Source organism: Pituophis catenifer, unplaced genomic scaffold (genome assembly GCF_029215685.1).
Source record: "Pituophis catenifer annectens isolate HBS135680 unplaced genomic scaffold, rPitCat1.0.hap2 SCAF_2, whole genome shotgun sequence".
Lineage (NCBI taxonomy): Eukaryota > Metazoa > Chordata > Lepidosauria > Squamata > Colubridae > Pituophis > Pituophis catenifer.
This window is the reverse complement of record NW_027256882.1, coordinates 76,249,447-76,269,527: the sequence shown is the minus strand read 5'-3', so window position 1 is coordinate 76,269,527 and position 20,081 is coordinate 76,249,447. Positions and strand designations below refer to the sequence as shown.

The 20,081-nt window shown below is 35.7% G+C and overlaps 1 protein-coding gene across 1 annotated transcript in view; it reads right to left on the bottom strand.

The window, feature by feature from the left end:
• WNK2 (WNK lysine deficient protein kinase 2) overlaps positions 1–20,081 on the bottom strand; it is a 101,927-nt gene that overhangs the window by 37,143 nt on the left and 44,703 nt on the right. Inside the window, exons 7-12 of the mRNA XM_070936977.1 lie at positions 18,466–18,685; positions 16,874–17,162; positions 13,237–13,433; positions 11,554–11,706; positions 9,952–10,134; positions 2,809–3,351 (exon numbers count right to left, since the gene is read on the bottom strand). Of these exons, the coding sequence (XP_070793078.1) occupies positions 2,809–3,351; positions 9,952–10,134; positions 11,554–11,706; positions 13,237–13,433; positions 16,874–17,162; positions 18,466–18,685 (1,585 nt within the window). The remainder of the gene's footprint in view (positions 1–2,808; positions 3,352–9,951; positions 10,135–11,553; positions 11,707–13,236; positions 13,434–16,873; positions 17,163–18,465; positions 18,686–20,081) is intronic.

Here is a 20,081-nt window from a genome sequence, read left to right as displayed (position 1 = left end):
ACATCAAGTTTATAGACATTTACAGTTACAATATGAAGTTGAGCTATGAACCAAAATACATTAGTGTATATTTAAATTACCCTAAATATCCATTAGGGTAAATTGAACTGAAGTAACTACTTGTTAGAAAATATAAATAATTCGTATAAAGGTTACACCCAAGAAGATTGGCTGTCCAAGAGAGTCCAAGTTAAGTATAGCTTCATTTCAAGCCGTTATTTCAGTAAATTGGGATAATATTTAAATCAAACTGAGTAAATATGGATTGTAGGCTTTCTATGCAACTGGATTTGTCACATCCAAAGGGCTAATAATATCATTCACATCTTCACAGAATGCTAGGAAATCTTTAAGAAGTCTGTCCCTTGGATTTGGGCTTTTAAGCAGAGATAGCTATTTGAGGGAACTTTAAATGTTTACCTGAGACCAAACAGAGCAATCCAGTGCCATCTATTTCATAGTTAAGATCGTGGATTATGTCATGGTATTACCTGTACAATTAAACTTCAAATTAAACTAATTAAATTAAACTAAGTTAAATTAAGTTAAATTAAACTAAGGCTTAATTAGTTTTTTGTATATGTTTAGAATATGTCAATAAACCTTTGCCATAAAGACTATATCTGTATCTATATAGCATCTATAAGATTACATTTTTATAAAAATGATAAATGAGATTTTTTTCATTTATCATTATGGAGATTGTTACTCTTGCTCAATCTATAGTTACTAAATCAAGCTTTACCTGAAGAGGAAACTGAAGAGATGGGATATAGAAACAAATAGAGAAGGTAACAGCAGCAAAGGAAATCATAGAAGAAAAAGAAAATTACTTTTAGTACTACATAAATTATTATTGTGCATATATTATATTTTAGCCAGTTCTGGTTGTAGTGGGATATAAATGTTATATATAAATGACACATTCTGCTAGAGAGAAGTTCCCTGAGGATGGGCTCCAGCATGAGTCTGAAAGCTCGCAAGACTAAACCTCTGGTCCCGGTGACCGACCCAGATTAGATCCTGCAATATAAATGTTGTCTGTTTTTCTGATCGATCCATCTATGCTATCTATCTATGCTATCTATCTATGCTATCTATCTATCTATCTATCTATCTATCTATCTATCTATCTATCTATCTTTATCAGTTGTTATACATATAGAGGAAATATGACAAACATTTAGGGACTTGAATCATTTTATATGATACCAGCAAATTTCCATGATTTTTGTTGGGTGTGAAGTGAACAATTGCAGTAATAGGAACCATCGACATAAGTAAAATGGACACAGCTTGAATTTCCTTATTTTTCATCTTTTAGAGTAAGGTATAAAGTTTCTGTATAGATTTTCAATAACGCCTCCAGATCCCATTTGATAACAAAATTTACACTCTGAATCAAAACTGGTACAGAACATCAGTAAAAGATATCTCAAATAATTAAAGAACCACATTGGATGGTACAATTAATATGGAAGCCATTGAGAATAAGTATCATTGATTCATTGGAGGTTAGACTAGGACCAGGTGACTATGAATTCTTCACAAACAATTTTTTGTACCAAATATGTGGCTGAAAATAAAGATGTAAAGTTGGGTGTACAGAACAATAGTTTGAGATGGAATGCTGTGGCTCTTAAGGTGTAGATGAAAGATGATAAAATGCTATTTCTTATAACATTCCTTTTTAAAAGAAATATTCAATCTTTTTATAAATTATTTTCTTCTAAATCCATACTTATGTTGCATTACATTACCTTATAATATTTTATAAATATTTAAAATTAGAAGCTTCTATTCTCCTAAGCTTGAAAAAAATGTTCTCTCTCTCTCTCACATACACACACACACACACACACACACACACACAAACACATTCCTACACACATACGGTGTGTGTGTGTGTGTGTGTATATATATATATATATATATATATTTGTTTTCTCAGGTTTTCGCGGGTGTTTGTATGTAGGTCTTTGGTTATTCGGGTCTTCTCCCACGTAAAATTGGAAGTGTCTTGGCGACATTTCGACGAAGTCTCATTCGTCATCTTCAGGCTGGTGTTCTCGGCTTCGTGCTTCCAGGAGCAATGTGAGATCGCAGCTGTCTCTTCCTTTTAACTGCTAGTGGGGGTGTGATGAATGAGACTTCATCGAAACGTCGCCAAGACACTTCCAATTTTACGTGGGAGAAGACCCGAATAACCAAAGACCTACATATATATATATATATATATATATATATATATATATATATATATATATATATATATAAATCTTCAGCCATTGTTTAAATTTGTAATTGTCAGAAGGTATTTATTATCATTAAATATTCTTAAATTGTTCTAAAATTCTTCTTTGTAAAATAAATATCTACTTTTAAAGAAGCCGGCATGCACTTAAATTACGCTATTCTACAAACCTACTTATAAGCCATTTACTTTCATTAAGAAATTATCATTTTATACTCTGACTGCAGTGACATATTGGAAAACACTAACTGTAACTGGAAATTAAGTGTTCTTCATTTCTTAGAAGAAATAATGTCGCCTCCTGGGACAGAAATTTCTAATTAAGGCACCTTAAGCATTCTTTATCCTCTGACATTTCCTTTTCAAGATGCCCTTCGTATTTAGTGTTTCACTATTCTAATCAATTCATTTTTAAGGATTCGGTTTCATTATCTTATCTTGATGGGAAAATTTCTCCCAAATTTCTCTTAAAATTTGAACTATCTATAGAGCTGACACTTGGAGAACTACTCCTATGATCTAAACCCATGAAAATCCAATATCAAATAGATTACCTGATTACCAGCCCCAGAAGCAGACATAGCCTGTTCTGAAGGATGAATTATGCTTGGCTGAAGTGACTGTGGAAGTGAAGACAGCATCTGTTGCTGCTGTTGTGAAACTGCTTGCATATTCTGAGTGTGGAGGGGAGAAGACATAGCTTCGTTCTGCATTATTTGCTGGAGGGTAGCCTGGTACATTTGTTGTTGGGAGAGCTGGGCTGCTGCATGATGTGTTGGTAAAGCTGACACTCCCGGCGGAGGCATAGGAAGTAATGGTACTGGAGCAGCCGGCATATTTGGCACAATTGTTTGGCAGGGTAAGACCAAGGAAGCCACATTAGTATGAGGAAGGTTGACTGCTTGCATGGGGAGGGCAGGGGAATTTGATGACAGTGGCAGAGTTGAGTTCACAGGTATTATCACAGTTGAAGGAAAATATTGAGAAGGAGCAGGGTTGGGGGGCATATTTGCAGCAGGTATATCAGACAGGTTTGAAGGATGACTGTCAAGTCCTGCCAGAGGGGTGACTGTAGGAATGATGGGAAACTGAGGAATCTGGAAAAAAATATAATATTATATAAATCGCAAGAGAATTCCCAGATGACATGAAATCAATTCATTTGCTTTATATTAATAAAATGATTCCTCTTTTTAAGCAACCCAGAGTATTTGGAGTTGGGTAAATCGTATCAATCAATAAAATGAAAAATGGTTTCCATTCATTTTTTTCATGAGTGTAAATTGTTCCAGAATAAGTGCAGGATAGGCTTTCAAAGTAACTGCTAACTATATTTAGTATTTTGCCAATCCAAAATTAATAAAAAGGAAATATATAAAGCATGCAGCAACCTATTAATAATCACTCATTGCATGTCTAGAAACATTTTAGGCAAATATCTGGCATGCACTAATAGTATCTGATTTGGTATGCATGGAGCCTCTTTATGTAGCTGTTCTCTCAACTGAAACTCTCAACTAATAAACTACCTCATGCATAAGCACAAACACTTCATCTCCACTAAAACTGTTATAGTTTCAAAGTTTCTATTAATTAATATATACATATACTACATGCAACCTAGTATCTTCCTCCTAAATTGAAATCATGTGATGATTTTGAATAATATGTTGCTGGACAAATAAATGGTAAAATTCAGCAATATTCAGAATGCAGATTAAGTGTGCATTAGAATTAGTGCAAAAAAAAAAAAAAATCACCAGTGCAAAGGATATGGGGCTGCAGGAAATAAGTATGCCAAGGATCAAGAGTGGATAAGAACAACTTATTATGTCTATAAGAGCAACACAGAGAACTTAGTTGAACTTAGCAAGCATAACAAATGAGATTCAGGCTAGGAGGAGCATATTAAAAATGATAAACTGGAATACATTATCAAAAAAGTAAGAACAAGGATTTAAATAATTCCAATTATTTAAAGCAGGATAGCAGCTGTAAGTGTATATAAATGATGCTATTCACAATACAAATAAGTAAGCATAACAACGTTCAACATTATACAACTTTGACAAAACCATTATTATTATTATTATTATTATTATTATTATTATTATTATTATTATTATTATTATTAAATTTGATTTATATGCCGCCCTTCTCCGGAGACTCAGGGCGGCTTACAATGTGCTCAGCAATAGCCTTCATCCTTTTGTATATTTATACAAAGTCAGCTTATTGCCCCCACAAACTGGGTCCTCAATTTACCCACCTTAGAAAGGATGGAAGGCTGAGTCAATCTTGAGCCTTGGCGAGATTCGAACCTGCAGTAATTGCAGGCAGCTGGTCTTAATAACCAGCTTAATAACAGGGTGCCTTAGACCACTGTACTACCAAGGCTCTTTAATATACATTCATTGATATCATCCTATAGCTTTGATTTGAGATATTAGTTTCACTCATTATAACTATACAAAATAATCTGCATACTCATTTTTACTTCATCATTAAAAATAAGGCTAACCTTCTATTATTAAGATAGTGGGATTTAAAATGGATTATTCTGTAATAAAGTTACAGGGATAATTAAAATGCATTTGTACTAGATTTACTTAACTGAGTTCTTGGAACTACACCATATCATAGATCAGCTTTTTTGAACCTGGTCCTTTCTAGATGTATGTGAATGGCAACTCCAAAATTTCCAAGAAGCTTGGGATTTCTGGAAGTTGCAATCCTCTCATATCTTTTACATCTCAGATGGGTAAACATGTGGCTAGTCATTTATAAGATAAGTGATGCTTTGATAATATCCATGTCCTCATTGAATATGATCAGATTTTACAACAAACATCCTGCTTGTGAAAACCTTTATTTTGTTTAATGCAATCATAGTTGGAGCTTGTATCTGTCCATATACTCCAACATTTTGTATCTGTAGTTGTCTAATAGCTACAGTAAGATGTCAAAACACAGAGAGCATCACATATTCTTTGAGGCGTCTGGGAGGGCTGATTTGGGCAAATGTGGTTACACAATTACAGGGAGATCAACGTACAAAGTATTTTTTCCCCATTAAGCTACAAAGCTACAGCTGGAAAGAAAAAGAGGAATCATTTGCACTAAGGGTAAAGTCTGGAGAAAAAAGGGGATGGACAAATGAAAAGAGTAATCTCTGGATTAATTTTGATTTTATTGTATTCTGAAGACCTTAATCAGGACTTGCTTTTGGAGCTATTTAGACAGATACTGGGAGCAGAAATAATTGAATCAAAAATATTTGTATGATATCATCTCTATAATGCCTTGTTAAGACCACACGTAGAATACCGCATCCAGCTTTGGTCGCCACAATGTAAAATAGAAGTTGATAGTCTAGAATAGGGGTCCCCGACCACCAGTCCATGGCCTGGCAGTGATCCACGGCATGCCAGAAACTAGGCCATGCAAACAAGGAAAGCCCCATCCATGGAATGCAGGCAGCACATGAAATCACGGAACTGGTCCCTAGTGGCCAAAAGGTTGGGGAACCACTGCTCTAGATAGAAGAAGAGCAACAAAGATGATTAGGGGACTGGAGGCTAAAACATATGAAGAATGGATTCAGGAATTGGCTATGTCTAGTTTAATGAAAAGAAGAACTGGGAGTGACATGGTAGCAGTGATATCTAAGGCGTTGCCATGAAGGGGGGGGGTCAACCTATTCTCCAAAGCACCTGAGGGAAGGACAAGAAGCAATGGATGGAAACTAATCAAGGAATGAAGCTATCTAGAACTAAGGAGAAATTTCCTGACAATTAGAACAATTAATCAGTGGAAACAACTTGCCTCCAAAAGTTGTAAATGCTCCAACACTGGAAGTTTTTAAGAAGAGATTGGACATCCATTTGTCTGAAATGTTATAGGGTTTCCTGCCTGAGCAGGGGGTTGGATTAGACTACCTTCAAGGTACCTTCCAACTCTATTATTCTGTTATCTTGGGGTTGTCAATCTGGGCTATTCTTATTATATAAAAAGATTTAAGAAATAGGGATTGCAGAAGAAGAATCACACATTCTGCTTTATCTCTTATTATCTATCTGATACCAGATTGCACTAGAAGTCTATAATTAAACTGTTATAGACCCATCTGCCACCTATTGTTTTTCTTGAAAAACAGAACAAGTAGAATTAAAACTGGAATAAATAGTAGAGGAAAATACATTAAAAACAGAAGACTGAAGAAATAAGATAAAAGCGTGAAGAAGCCTAAAAGTACATCAGATAGCAAGGTTCTTTAGGAAACTGTGTCAACTAAAATGGGCCAGTGGAGTTCTGTTTCCTTACATCAAGTACCAGAGGAGACATAGGAAAAGCAGAACCACCAAAAAGAAAACGATTGCTGGCTTTCTAAATGGCAAAGAAGCAGGGGGGAAGAGTACTTTTCCAGAATGAGAAAAAGGGGTAGTGTGTTTAGCACCATCTGATCCAGCTAGGGGAGAGCTAAGTAAGGATGGAAGGGAAGAGAACTGGGTTGAAGAGGATTTGGAGAATGTAAAGCTTGGAAATGCATGATTGCATTGGGTGCAGCGCCCAGCTATTGTACTTGACAGCCAACGGTGGGAGAGATGGCAATTTTGCACAATTGGGAAGTCATAGCTGAGGGTAGTGTTTCTCAAGCTTGACATTTTTAAGAAATGTAGACTTTAGCTCCCAGAATTCTTAAATTCTTAATTAGTAGGCCCAAGTAGGGGAAAGTATAAAAGAAGATTGGAGGCTGGGAAAGAGACACCTCAAGAGAAAAAGAATTGGAAATTTGTACTTCCATGCCAAAATCATGACACATAAGCCAGACAACTGCATGACTGGGCATTGTAGGCTCATGCTGATTGTCTTAAATGTCAGTCGACAATAAACTTAGCCTCATATATGATTTAATTGTGGATGAGAGGACAGACCAGGCATGTGCCACTGAAGAAGAAAATTCAGCACCACTTAAAGAGATGCTGATCCATCCACTCCTCAAAAGGGCTGGATCAGATCCAATGGAAAATTCTTTTTCCAATCTCTCCTTCTTTGGGAAGGTTGTGGAAAAAGTAATGGAGCTGCAGTTACAGAAAAAACAGATTATCTCAAATAATGTCAGGCCAAATTCAGGGTCAGCATGAATCAAAAAACACACTGGTTGCTGTCAGGGATGACCTGAAACTGGGATTTGGATGGAGCAGTGCAACTGTCATTATTTCCCTAGATCTTTTAATAGCCCTTGATACTGGACAAGATTCATCTGGGCAGGATATGAATGTCAGAATTGTGATGATAGATGGGGAAAGGTCTGACTCTCAGATGCTTCATTATGGGCTGCTACAGTGCTCAGTCCTCTCCCCTATTCTGTACAACATCTACCTAAATCCTCTGAGAAATATCATATCAATTTGGATAATACGATACAAAGTTGCACATCTTCCACTGACCAAAATGGATGAGGCAGATACCATGACCTGGTCAGATACCATGGTCTGGGCTTGTGAGGATGTGGATAAGATAACCTTTTCTCAGTTTCAGCTGGCGTTCCACCTGTACACTTACCTGGCATTAAAACGCATGGAGGACAGTGATTCTTGCATTTGTTACATCTCATTTAGATGACTAAAAGTTATTTTATGAGGGACTGCTTTTGAAGGCCACACAGAAGCTTCAGCATTTTTAATGCTTGTGGATTATTAGTCTTGATACTGCCACTGGATATTGTTGCCGCATTGGTTATGAGCATGTTACTGAGTACAATTTAAACTGCTAGGTTTAATGACTTGGGGCTGGGTTTTTAAAAGAATGCTTTTCCTGATCAAATGTGCTTGCCTGCCCTGAACAGTCTGAGAATATCTATTTGGGTATTCCAACCCAAATAGTTAAGATAGGAAGAGACCTAAAGGTAGATTTCTCTGTAAGGCTCACTTTATACAGAATCGCTTACCTTCCAAGGCAGGTATGAGGCAGGTCTTAAGGCCACCCAGAAAGATAATGATGCTGGGGTCATTTTTATTATATGTTAAAATTTCCTTTTTACAATCCTGTAATCCCTTAATTCGGGTTAGAGTTAGGGTGACTGGATGGAGCTGAGCATTTACTGGCTAGATGCCCTTCCTGATGCCTAAGTGGAATTTGCAGCAGATATTTTTTTTCTTTGTGCCCTAGGAGGGAAACATCTGCCACTATCTAGGATTGAACTCTCAACTTTCCAAGTAGGAGGCGAGCATCTTCACCACTAGGCCATGACGCCATTCATATTTTTACTATGTTGTTATCATTACTATTATTACATGATAATAATTCAGCCAGTTTGTATATGATTAAGGCACCAGGCTAGAAATGAGGCAACTGAGAGTTCTGGTCCCGCCTTAGGCATAAAGCCAGCTGGAGTCACTCTCACCTAGCTCTAAGAAGGAAGGCTATGGCAAACCATTTCTGAGAAACCTTGCCAAGAAAACTGGAGGGACTTGACCAGGTAGCCTCTGAGAATTGGACATGATTCAATGGAAAAAAAAAAGTATTACTGTAGTTATTACCTAGAATCCAATTTAATTTAGTTGCTATTCATATTTCATAAACAATTTTTGTTATGAGACTGTGAGGCATTTTGGAAAAATGGTCAAAACAAATTTCATAGAATTTTTTTTTATTGCATGAGAATTTGTTTTTAAAAATGTGGTAGTCACCTGAATAAATGAATTAACTGCACTCAACGCAAATTGTGTGAAGATTCTGACAATGATTATACCGGTAAGTGATAGTGTGGTCTAGTTCAAATAAATAGCTGTGGTCTAGTTTAAATGAAATACTAGACCACTCATTTCACAATTTAACAATATGTTGAATGAGCTTATGCTTTCAAATTACGATTTGAACCAAAGGTCGAAGTTTCCAATATCTTAAAAAAAAATCATTTTTTGTTTATATAAACAAAATATATAAATAAACTAATTATACACACAAAGAAATTTTCCTTATGTAGGTAGGACATGTTCTTTCCCCCTTTTAAAATTAATTTTTTTCTTTTCAATTTGTCATTTTTTTAAATCTTCATCAAGTTACTATTACTATGTAAATGACACAGTTCTCATATTTATATAATTGTCCTTTTTGTGCTAATATGAGGAAGTGATATATTAAATACTGGCTTAGGCCTCCATGGCTGGCATCAAAGGAGGAGTGATGAACTTTCAGGCTGAATGGTCATGATCTAGTTTTATTTTGTTCTAGCAGCTATGCTAGCAGCTATGCTAGAACTATGCTATGCCACCAGCAGCTATGGCTAGCATCTTCAGAGGCTCTTTTGTGGTGTACCTCTTGGCACCAAGGCTGATTGAGTTCATGTATCTAAACCTAGCAAGCTGCTCTCTGGCAGTCCACATTATGGAAACTCAAGTTATAGAAGCCCAAGAAAATTGGTTCTTGATTGGTTCCTCATCTCATTGGTCCATTGTGAAAAAATTCCAAGAGCTGGGCTGCTTTGAGCTAGTGGCATATTGTTTAACTTTTCTGAATTTCTTATTTTATTTTTTAATTTATTATGGTAATAGGTAATAAATAGCTAGAATTTTTTTATAATTCAATGTTACAACAAAAGCCAACTGATATACGAAAACATTTCCATGTTTCTAGCAATATGAAGTCTCCATGCCAAAATGAGGAAACCTGATTGAGTGCTACAAAGGACTTACTTGAGCAGGTGGAACTGATTGCACAGGGGGGACCTGCAGAGGTGCCAGTGGTATACTGGTAGCTGCCATATGAGAACTGGGCGTTTGAAACTGGGACAACAGGTGAGGTGCAGGTTGCTGTACTGGGCACACGGGCTGGTTGCTCAGAACTTGCTGTAAAGGGGCTGGGCTTGAGATGGATTGCTGATGAATTAAAAAAAGATCATATAAGTTTTTGAAGTGCTATTAGCATGGATTGGAGAAGCAGTCATAGGCAAACAGCAAACAAACAACAAAACTACTTTTTAAAAATACAGTTAATAGATGGAAAATCTACAAAATGAACAGTCTGAAGCCATGGTGAGAGGTTAAGTAAAAGGAAGTACAGTATATGTATGCAATTCCATTTTTATGCTATATTCTGAAAAGACATCGGTTCCAGTTTTTAAATGCCTTTTGGATGGCTATGTCTTGATATAATAATCATGGTTCCCATTTCTGAACTGGCAAACTATGATTACCAGTTTCACAAAAAAGCCAATTGTTAAATGATCATCGAATTCCAATCCAATATTCCAATTGTTTATTTATCATTATTGTTGTATTATTTTAATGTTTTACTGGATTTTAGTGTGTTTGTAAGCTGCATACAAGTAAAATAACTGATAAATAAATAAATAAATAAATAAATAAATAAATAAATAAATAAATAGTTTCAAAGCTGCTTTGGATACATTTACTTATGTAAATGTATGCCCAAACTCAAACTAAACATTGTCTGGAAATGATGATATGCCCATGGCTAAATTCTCCTCCCTTTCTCATGATCATTTTCATCTACTGGTGAAATTAGCCCAATAAATAAGAAAGAATGGCAGAAGAAAATGATAAAGCTGTCCATTGTCAGGCCAAGATAATATATAATAGAAATAACATTTTTAAAAGTCCAAAGAATGAAGACAATCTCTTCTACTCAGAGAAACAAAGTTAAAAGAGGTCAGGAATTAATTTTGAGTTTGCTATAGGGTAAAGAAAGAAATTAAAGCTTTCTCGCTCTGTTGCCCTCCAACCCATAGGGGAGATTTAAAAAGTCCTGCTGGACCCTAACCCTAACCCTAACCCTAACCCTGTCCTTTGTACATGTGTGCAATGTCAATTACAATACAAAAGGAGCAGGGCTTCAATTATACCACAACTGCCTTCTTGTTTTGATACTTCATGACAGATGCTACTGCTGTCCTACTTGTTAATTTACTCATTAATCCATTGCTGTACTTAAAATTCGCTAAGAAATATTTTCATTACACTATAAAATGGACAATCAGGCCTATAATGCAAGTTACATAGTGGTTTTAAGCTTAACAGTTACCTAAACGGCAAAAAGAGAGCCAGTTAAGGTAACAGACTAGAAACCTGAAGACTGAATTTTAATCCTGCCTAAAGCATGAAGTCACTGGTTGACCATGGACCAATCACTCTCTTTTAGTCCTAGGAAGGAAGCAATGGCACACTATTTTTGAAAATCTTGCCAAAACAACTCCGCAGGAAGTTCTCCAGACAGGAGTATATTTTGAAGGTGTAGAGGGGGAGGAGAGAATAAAGGCAGAATATATCATTTCTCACCTGCTGGCTGACTAATACAGGCTGAGGTTGTCTCATCTGCACAGGGGCAACTGAGGCGGGATGGACAATAGGAAATGGAATTGCTGGTTCTGGATACAGTTGTGGCCGTGGAGGCACAACAGCAGTTGGACCCTGAACCACTGGAAATCCAGGCTGGGAAGGTAGGTAGGAAGATATTACTTTAGAAACCTATTGCCTATAAAAACTCTCCACAAAATACCTTATCATTCTGTCAGGGTATAATTGTTCAAACTATTTAGTCAAGTAATTAATGTTAATAATTCAGGTTAGCTGAGTAGATATATTGCTATGACAATGTCCATTAAAATAAAAATGTCCAGGGGACTGTAGGAACAACAGGATAAACACATGCATGTCCACACAAGAACTATACAATTGAATGGCTATTGCATTATGGAAGAAGAAAACACAAATCTTGTAGCTATTGTTGTTTTTTTTGAATACGCAGATTAAACTCATAGGATTTATAGGAACAACAATATCTGTTCTTAATATGAATGCATTTTTGAGTGTCCCCTGATGTTACTTTTCTTCACAATTGAGCAACTCAACAGTTTTTTAGAGATTAATATTTTAAACAAAAAAGAACTTGTTTTCTATATTCTTAACAACTAGCTTTAATAGGCAAAAATAGGCAAAAACGTGAAGATTTCTGTAATCCTGATAAGTATGATCCACTTCCTTTGTTTTGTTTTTTTTTCTTTCCTGGACTAATTTTGGGTTTGCTTCCTGACATTGTAGAGTCAGTATGATGGCAACAGCTATAGGTACTGCTTTGTATCAGAAATAACAATTACTGGTTTAGCAAAGCCACAATGCAGTTTCTGAGGAAGCACATATGAGACATGTGCCATCTTTATTAATGGAAAAATCAGAAGGGTTATATACAACCTCCTGTGTTTCTTCCTGCCAGGATATTCTATTCATTTTGCTGTTAATGTCATTATAACAGAAAAAGGAGAAAAAATGTGAATGTCTCCCCAAATAACCTGTTTTAAACTGTGGAGTTCTTAGAACACAAACCACATTTCATGTTTGAAAAATATTCTGTCCCGAGAAGGAGCTTAAAAAGTACTAAGCAGAAGTCTTTTAACACAGCTGAAAGAATACCTGACCCCAAATGCTATTTTTTAAAAAATGAAGAAATATGTCATTGACTATATTTATTTATTTATTTATTTTATTTCTATACCGCCCTTCTCCCGAAGGACTCAGGGCGGTGTACAGCCTAATTAAAAACACAAAGACAGACAAAATTTTAAAATAATTAAAATTATTAAATAATAGGCCCAATTTATAAAACTCCAAATTTAAAATCCCATTTAAAACCAATTAAAATCTTTACATTGATAGCCCAGCCTGGTGGAACAACATGGTTTTGAGGGACTATACAAATAGCAATAAAGCACAACGAGTGAAATAACTTTCAGAATCTTTATGTACAAAGTTTCTAAAATAGATTTTCCACCCTTTTTGCTTCATATTACATACAATAATAAGTAAACAAACTTATATATATATATATCTTTGTGACTCCATTCATACATCCTGTATGAACATGACCAAGAAAAATGGTTAGCTGAACAGACTTCCAAGGTTATGCAACAATTTAATCATTTTTTCAAAATTTATTTGTGAAAAATTGAAGAAGACCATACTTACTACGGTGGGTTGCTGGTAGGGCCCTATCTGCTGAAGACCATGTGGCAAAGTCTGGCTCTCACTGAGAGGTGGGCTATAAACACGGTGAACAGCTGGAGGTATTGCATCAGGAATCGATGAGTAGATCACACTTTGCTGGCTACTCTGGGAGTCTGAGTACACAGTTGATCCTTGACCACTGTCAAATGTGCTATCAGCTGAAATATTGTTAATATTGATTTTAAAAAAACAGTGAAAGGTTTCATAAACTGAAAGCAATCAAAGCATTACTCATATTGGAGGGTTTGAAGGCCATTCAATCTTACTCGAGATCTTAATTTGGAGCTTACATCTTATTATGTAAGGGTCAGGATACTCCAGAAGTCAGTCAATCTGAATCAATAATGAATCAGATCTGGTGTGCGATGCATTGGGGGGGGGGGAGACCCTTATTTTTCCAGAGTCAAAATTAGAAATTGATAAAGAGATTTACATAACACTTCAACATGGCTGCAGGAAGGAACTGGGAATTTGTGTAATTGAAACCACTTAGCAACCCTTGGAGTAGATTGGCAGGGGATTCACTTCACTTTCTGAACAGATTTAAAACCACAGGATGGTTGGGGTTTTTTTCTGTTTAAGTGTTAAATTTCAAAGGTTGAAACAAAACAATCTAAACCAAATCCATAAATATAAATGAGTTGTTCCCAATTATATCTAAATTGGGAGATGAGCCTGTGGGGAATATATAAAATGCAGACATGACGGACTGGAGAAATTTTGAAAAATTGGCTGTCTATATTTCTTTCTATAAGCGTTCAAATTTTCATAAGAATTTATCATTATCTGCAGTCTAACCAACAGTCTACATTTTCATAGGTAAATGTAACTTTGAGAGCCTGTTTGGTGTAGTGGTTAAGGCAGCAGGCTATGAGTTCTAGTCCCACTTTACACATACAGTCAGCTGGGTAATTATGGGCCACTCTCTCTTAGCCCTAGGAAGAAGACAAAAGCTATTTCCAAATAACTGCAGAGACTGCATTGCCAAGAAAACTACAGAGATTGGTCCAGTCAGTTGCCAGGAGTTAACACTGACTCAAAGACATGCATACACACAAAATGTAACATTACTTTACAGGTAGTTCTAGACTTACAACAGTTCATTTAGTGACCATTCAAAGTTACAACGGCACTGAAAAAAAGTGACTTATGACCAATTTTCACACATGACTGTTGCAGCATCCCCAAGGTTGCATAATTAAAATTCAGAAGCTTGACAATTGGTTCATATTTATGGTGGTTGCCGTGTCCCAGGATCATGTGATCCCGGGACACTTTTGCAATCTTCTGTCAAGCAAAGTCAATGGGTAAGACAGATTCACTTAACAATCATGTTACTAATTTAACAAAAGTGATTCACTTAACAAATGTGGTGAGAAAAGCTGTGGAATGGGACAAAACTCACCTAACAAATTTCTCACTTAGCAACATAAATTCTGGGTTCAATTGTGGCTCTAAGTCGAGGACTACCTGCTACATTTTGTTGTGGCTCGTCAGCAGCCTGTGGGAATTGTAGCTGATTCTGACAGCGAGAAGGTTGGTGTGGTGTTGCGACAGCAGCCTGTGCAGCTGGCACCCGAGTCAGACAATGAGGAGGCTGGAGAAGATGTGGTGCCAGAGGCAGGGATTCAGTCAGGGCCTTCAAAACCTCCAGAAACTCCTTTAAATGAAGAGGACGAAGAGGAGGAACCTCTTCTCGATGCACGGGGGCACAGAGTGGCCAAAAGGCAGGAGTGGCTCCTCAGGAGGAGGTCTCCTCGAGAGTAAGGCTTGGGGCTAATTGGCCATTCCCTTAGCCTAGCCTATTTAAGGAGGAACGCTGACTGAAGCAATTTGTCGGAAACAACTTTAGTTCACTCTACTTCACGTCTGGATTCTCTGCAAATTGCTTCTGGGCTTTCTGCCAACCTTACTTTATCTTTGGTTTCTTGTAGGCTGTTAAGAAAGTTTATTAACAGCCTTTGTTTTGAAAAAGACTGAGTTATTTTAGTAAATTCAGTTTTGTACAAACTTTGTGTGTGCTGTGTTCTTTGGGATCCGTAGCTGGGGCAGAACACATTTCTACCAATTATTTGTTAGTGAGTTTCAAAGCGCTGTTCAGGCTGATATTTGCCAGTTCTTTATATTACAGTAGTAATTTTTTATTTATTTATAGTAGTAGTAGTTTTTTATTTATTTATAAGATTTGTTTGCCACCGATCTCCCCTTGAGACCGACCATTGAGTGACTTACATTAAAAGCCAATAAAACCATAAAAATATATATTTCTAATATAAGTAAAGTAAAAATTGCAATTAAAAAGATGGGGGAAAAGGGAACAGGATGCTTGGGGCGGAGGGGGGGGTGAGCTGGGATTTTCTCTTAATACTGCAACCACCTCCAGTAGGATACACCCCCGTTGAGCAGTCAGCATGAATTATTTGAGATTCTGCGTATTTTTGCTTTATTGAGAGAATAATGAAGCACCACAGGACCACTAAAAGTGGCCCACATTAAAAAATGCTACTAAATAATATCTGAGTTTGCTAAAGTATATAAATGAACTATTTTTTATTTTGTATACTTCTAGTAAGGTTAAATAAGGGTATCCCCCATATTATGCCAAATAAAATAATTTGGACATTGTTTTACCTGTTTATATACAACAACAAATGATGTAAAAAGTATAAAGCACTGTTTCCTGCTGCTATTACTTAAGAATATTAAAAATGTGGGTTACATTTTGGAAAAGTTCATTTCATTTGTATTTGGAAGCTGCATTTCTGGATTTTTCAATCAATCTTTCACTGATGAAAATTCACCCATGTCTACTTAATCATCCTTCCAAATTTAGAAAACAATAACTCCTTTCAATTTTACTTAGCTAAGTTTATGGGGAGGGGGGGAGTTGGATACTTAATAATGTAGAGATGTTTATAGAATAGGAAAATATAATTAATTATAGGAATCATCTAACCACAAAAATGAAGACAACTCTACAAAGCTGAAACAGCAGTTGGAAGCCAAACTTGGATTCTGTTATTATCTGTTTTACAGAGAGCTTAAATTATTTATGTACATTTCTGCTGTATTTGAATATCATCAGCAGCATCAAGGAAATTATTTATAGGGCTTTTAGACTTAAAAACATTGTGCAAGCATTGGAACAACATATGATACCAAAAATTTACAGTACTGAAAGAACCAATTGAGAGTAGAAACTCAGAAAAAAGATTATTTGTAAAACATTTCTGTGCTATAAAACAGAGACTTTAATTTTTATCTAATGTAATTAAAATATATGTAGGTCTTCAAGCAGCAGTCCCATAGTCTTTAAATATTTTTACTAATACAGAATAAGAAAATTGTAATTATTATATTGACTAAACCTAGAACAGTATTTTCTCAGTCAAAATACATGTTGGCACACTTTCATACACAGTGAGTAGTTCTGTGTATGACAGTGAGCATAATTAGCTTGTTTTAGAAGGAAAATTCAATATAGTTTAAAGAGTTGGCTATATTAACATGTCAGATAATGGTTGATCGTCTTTTTTTAACCATCACCATATTTGTGCTATATCCTTATATACCAACACAGAACATATACTAGACTTACATGCAAGTGAAGTGATGCTTGTGGGCAGATTTTGTTGAGAAAGATGCTGGTCCACTTCAGGCTCGTCTGGTTCTGATGGAATCTGATGACCAGCATGAGAAAGGTGTGTAATCTGAAGTGGTTGTGCTTGTGTGGCCTTCGTTTTTTCTAAGCTTTCTGGCTCCCGATGATCTTCTGAATGCAACCTGGGCCATATCCTCTCTCTTCTCCACTGTATTAAGGCTACTCTGTCTCGTATTGATTTTGCAATTATTTTGACATCACTTTCATGAAAGAATCCGGCATCAACCTGAAATATAAGATTTTCAAGAACAAATCCATATTTTGGCTGTGTTTTCACATCTTGGTGCCCACACGCCCACTCCAAATCTACTTTTAGTAACTGAGTAGAGAGTTACTGATTCTAAATCACCAGTCTGAGGTTTTGTATATGTGTGGCTGATTAGTTGCAGAAGTATTGTTTAGAATTAAATATAGTAGCTAGAGCTCCAAGGTTTTCATTGATAAAATTATTTTCAAAAAGAATACAAGTTGTATCTGAAACATTTTTTTTATAAAGCAGAGAAGCAATTGCAAAACTATGATCAATTGTCATAAATATTTTTATTAGTCACCATTGGCTATGAATAGGTATTGTCTATATCACTATTGGAACTATTATAATTTAAATTCCTAGAACTTTATATAAAGTAAGTGGGGATTTTTTTAGTCCAAATGTAACAGATGGTGAAAGGGAGGGGGGCATTTTTAGGAATAATTAAACCAGCATAGTTGGCATCAAAATCATATAATCTCATTTTCTGCTTCATGAATAAGCCAAATAAAAAATTTCCCATTTGCAATGCAATTTGAGAAAAGCAATTCCTCAGGAAGAAATTCCTATACTATATTTCAAGCATGTAAATTCAGTTTTTCAAAATGATAGGCAGTTATGTCCAAATACCCTGGCATAGTGATTGCAATGCAATACTATATTGCAAGCTAATTCTGCCCACAGCCTGGAGTTTGATCCTGACCAGCTCAAGGTTGACTCAGCCTTCATCCTTCTAAGGTCAGTAAAATGAGGACCCAGATTGTTGGGGGCAATAGGCTGACATTGTAAACTGCCCAGAAAGTTCTGTAAAGCAGGGGTACCCAACCCGTTGGCTGCAGCCATGAGGGGATTACAACCAGGCCGCAGATATATGATATATAACTTATCTTGCTGCACCAAGAAAGAAAAATGGTTCAAATTCTACTCCAGATTCTTACATATATTGGAAACATAATTTGCAAAAACTTCAAGCTATGCAATTTAACAAGTGCCAATCAAAAGTTTTATCAGTTTCTGAAAGAATGTGTTTTGCTGTTGTGGAAATTCAATATAAAATTATATATAAGCAGGATTCTGTACTTAAATTACTGTACTTCGTTTCTGTGGATCCATTTATGGCTTTGGAAGATAGTTTGTGTTGTATCTTTTGAGTCAAATTTACTTTTCCAGGTTTGCCTCTGATGTCATTTGAGATTTATGTTACATACATACACACATGGAGAGCGAAAGAGAGGAAAACAGAAAGGAAAAAAAGAGTGTCAAGGGAAGTTTATTTTACCATTTCTTGTGCAACATCATCAGGAGTTTCTTTCTCCAGTTCAAAAGTAAACTCAATGGCTCCATTATCTTTGGACTTCCCTTTCAATTTCTTAGCATCTTCTACCCAGAGTCTTAAGGCAATAGAGGATTTCCTACCATCGTCTTCTTCTGCAAGTTCCACTCTCACCCCAGTATCCTCAGCAAAGAAGGCATGGCTTAATAAATCTTTAATTTCATATCTGGGAAAAAAAGAACACAACAGTAAATGTTAAATCCATTTTTCTCCTCTATTCTTTAAGGACCAATTAGCTGTGTATTATTTTAGTATTACTGTTGATAATACACATATATATGTATTAGAATATATGTATTAGAACTTCCTTGGCACTATATGTCTTTCTAAATTTAATGAAAGAACAATTCAAAATTTGCTTTCAATATCTATAATATTTAACACAAAGGTTTTTAAACCCCAGTAGCACAATAGCAAGTGTTTCTACAGTGACTGCCAAATGTGTGGTATAATAAACATCACACATTTATTTATTAGTTTTTTTATTTCAATTTCAATGGCTGCCCATTTGCCATTTGTGGCTAACAGAGTTAAAATACTTACTATACCTTTTCAAGTTTCTGTGTTTGTTTTGCACAATGTTATTGAAAAAGGTATTTATCTGAAACATATCAGACCCAATTTATACTTTTTAGATACTTTCCCCCTCACCTTTTTTTCTCCTTAGTATACTTATATGTGCCATACATTTCTTTTTTATTGGTTCTATCCATCAATGGGCATAGATAAACTATTCTGAAGCTATCTTTTAGCATAGCATTCCTTGCATGTTAACCATCTAGTAATCAATGTTGGTATAGGATCTGTTTACATTAGCATAAGGTTCATTCATGATGAGCCAACAATCTGCATAATTCAGATGAAGTATTGCATATGAACTTCATTAAGGAAGCCTGAATGCAGCCAACATAACTAGTTCTGACAGCAGGAATGGGTAGTAAATGTATTAAAAAACCAGATTACCCAGAAAACTAACCCAGAAAACTAACCGATTAAAACAAGCAAAAAAACAGTTATATGTAGTTTGTAGTGTTTTTTTAAAAAAAGATGAATCCTATGTAAATCTTTCTAGAATCCAAATGAAAAATAACTAAACCATGCACCTCTGCTGGCTGATCTGCTTTCTCTAGGAGTGTGTGCAGCGGGATGATGTTCTCCTAGCTGCAGCTATTACCTAACATTTAGGTGAAAGTCAAATCAAGAACTTTAAAGCTGTCAGACCAACTATTAAAATGTTACACTCTGTACAAATCTGGCAATAATGCAATATTTTTATTTGACTAGGCAATCCCTTAGTCAATACAGTCTCAGCTTTCACTTGTTAGTCTTCATTTAATCTTTTACAAATCCTAAGTATTGATTTAGGATTCCTCCTACATCTCTGAAATCTGATGGAAAAGAATGAAGCTGGATATCACCAACGATGGTATCAATTTCAACTGTCTGAATTTAATTTTAATTTAATTTTAATTTAATTTCCAATTTATATACCGCCCTTCTCCCTGAGGACTCAGGGCGGTGTACAGCCAAAATAAGAACATAGAATACAAATATTAAAAACA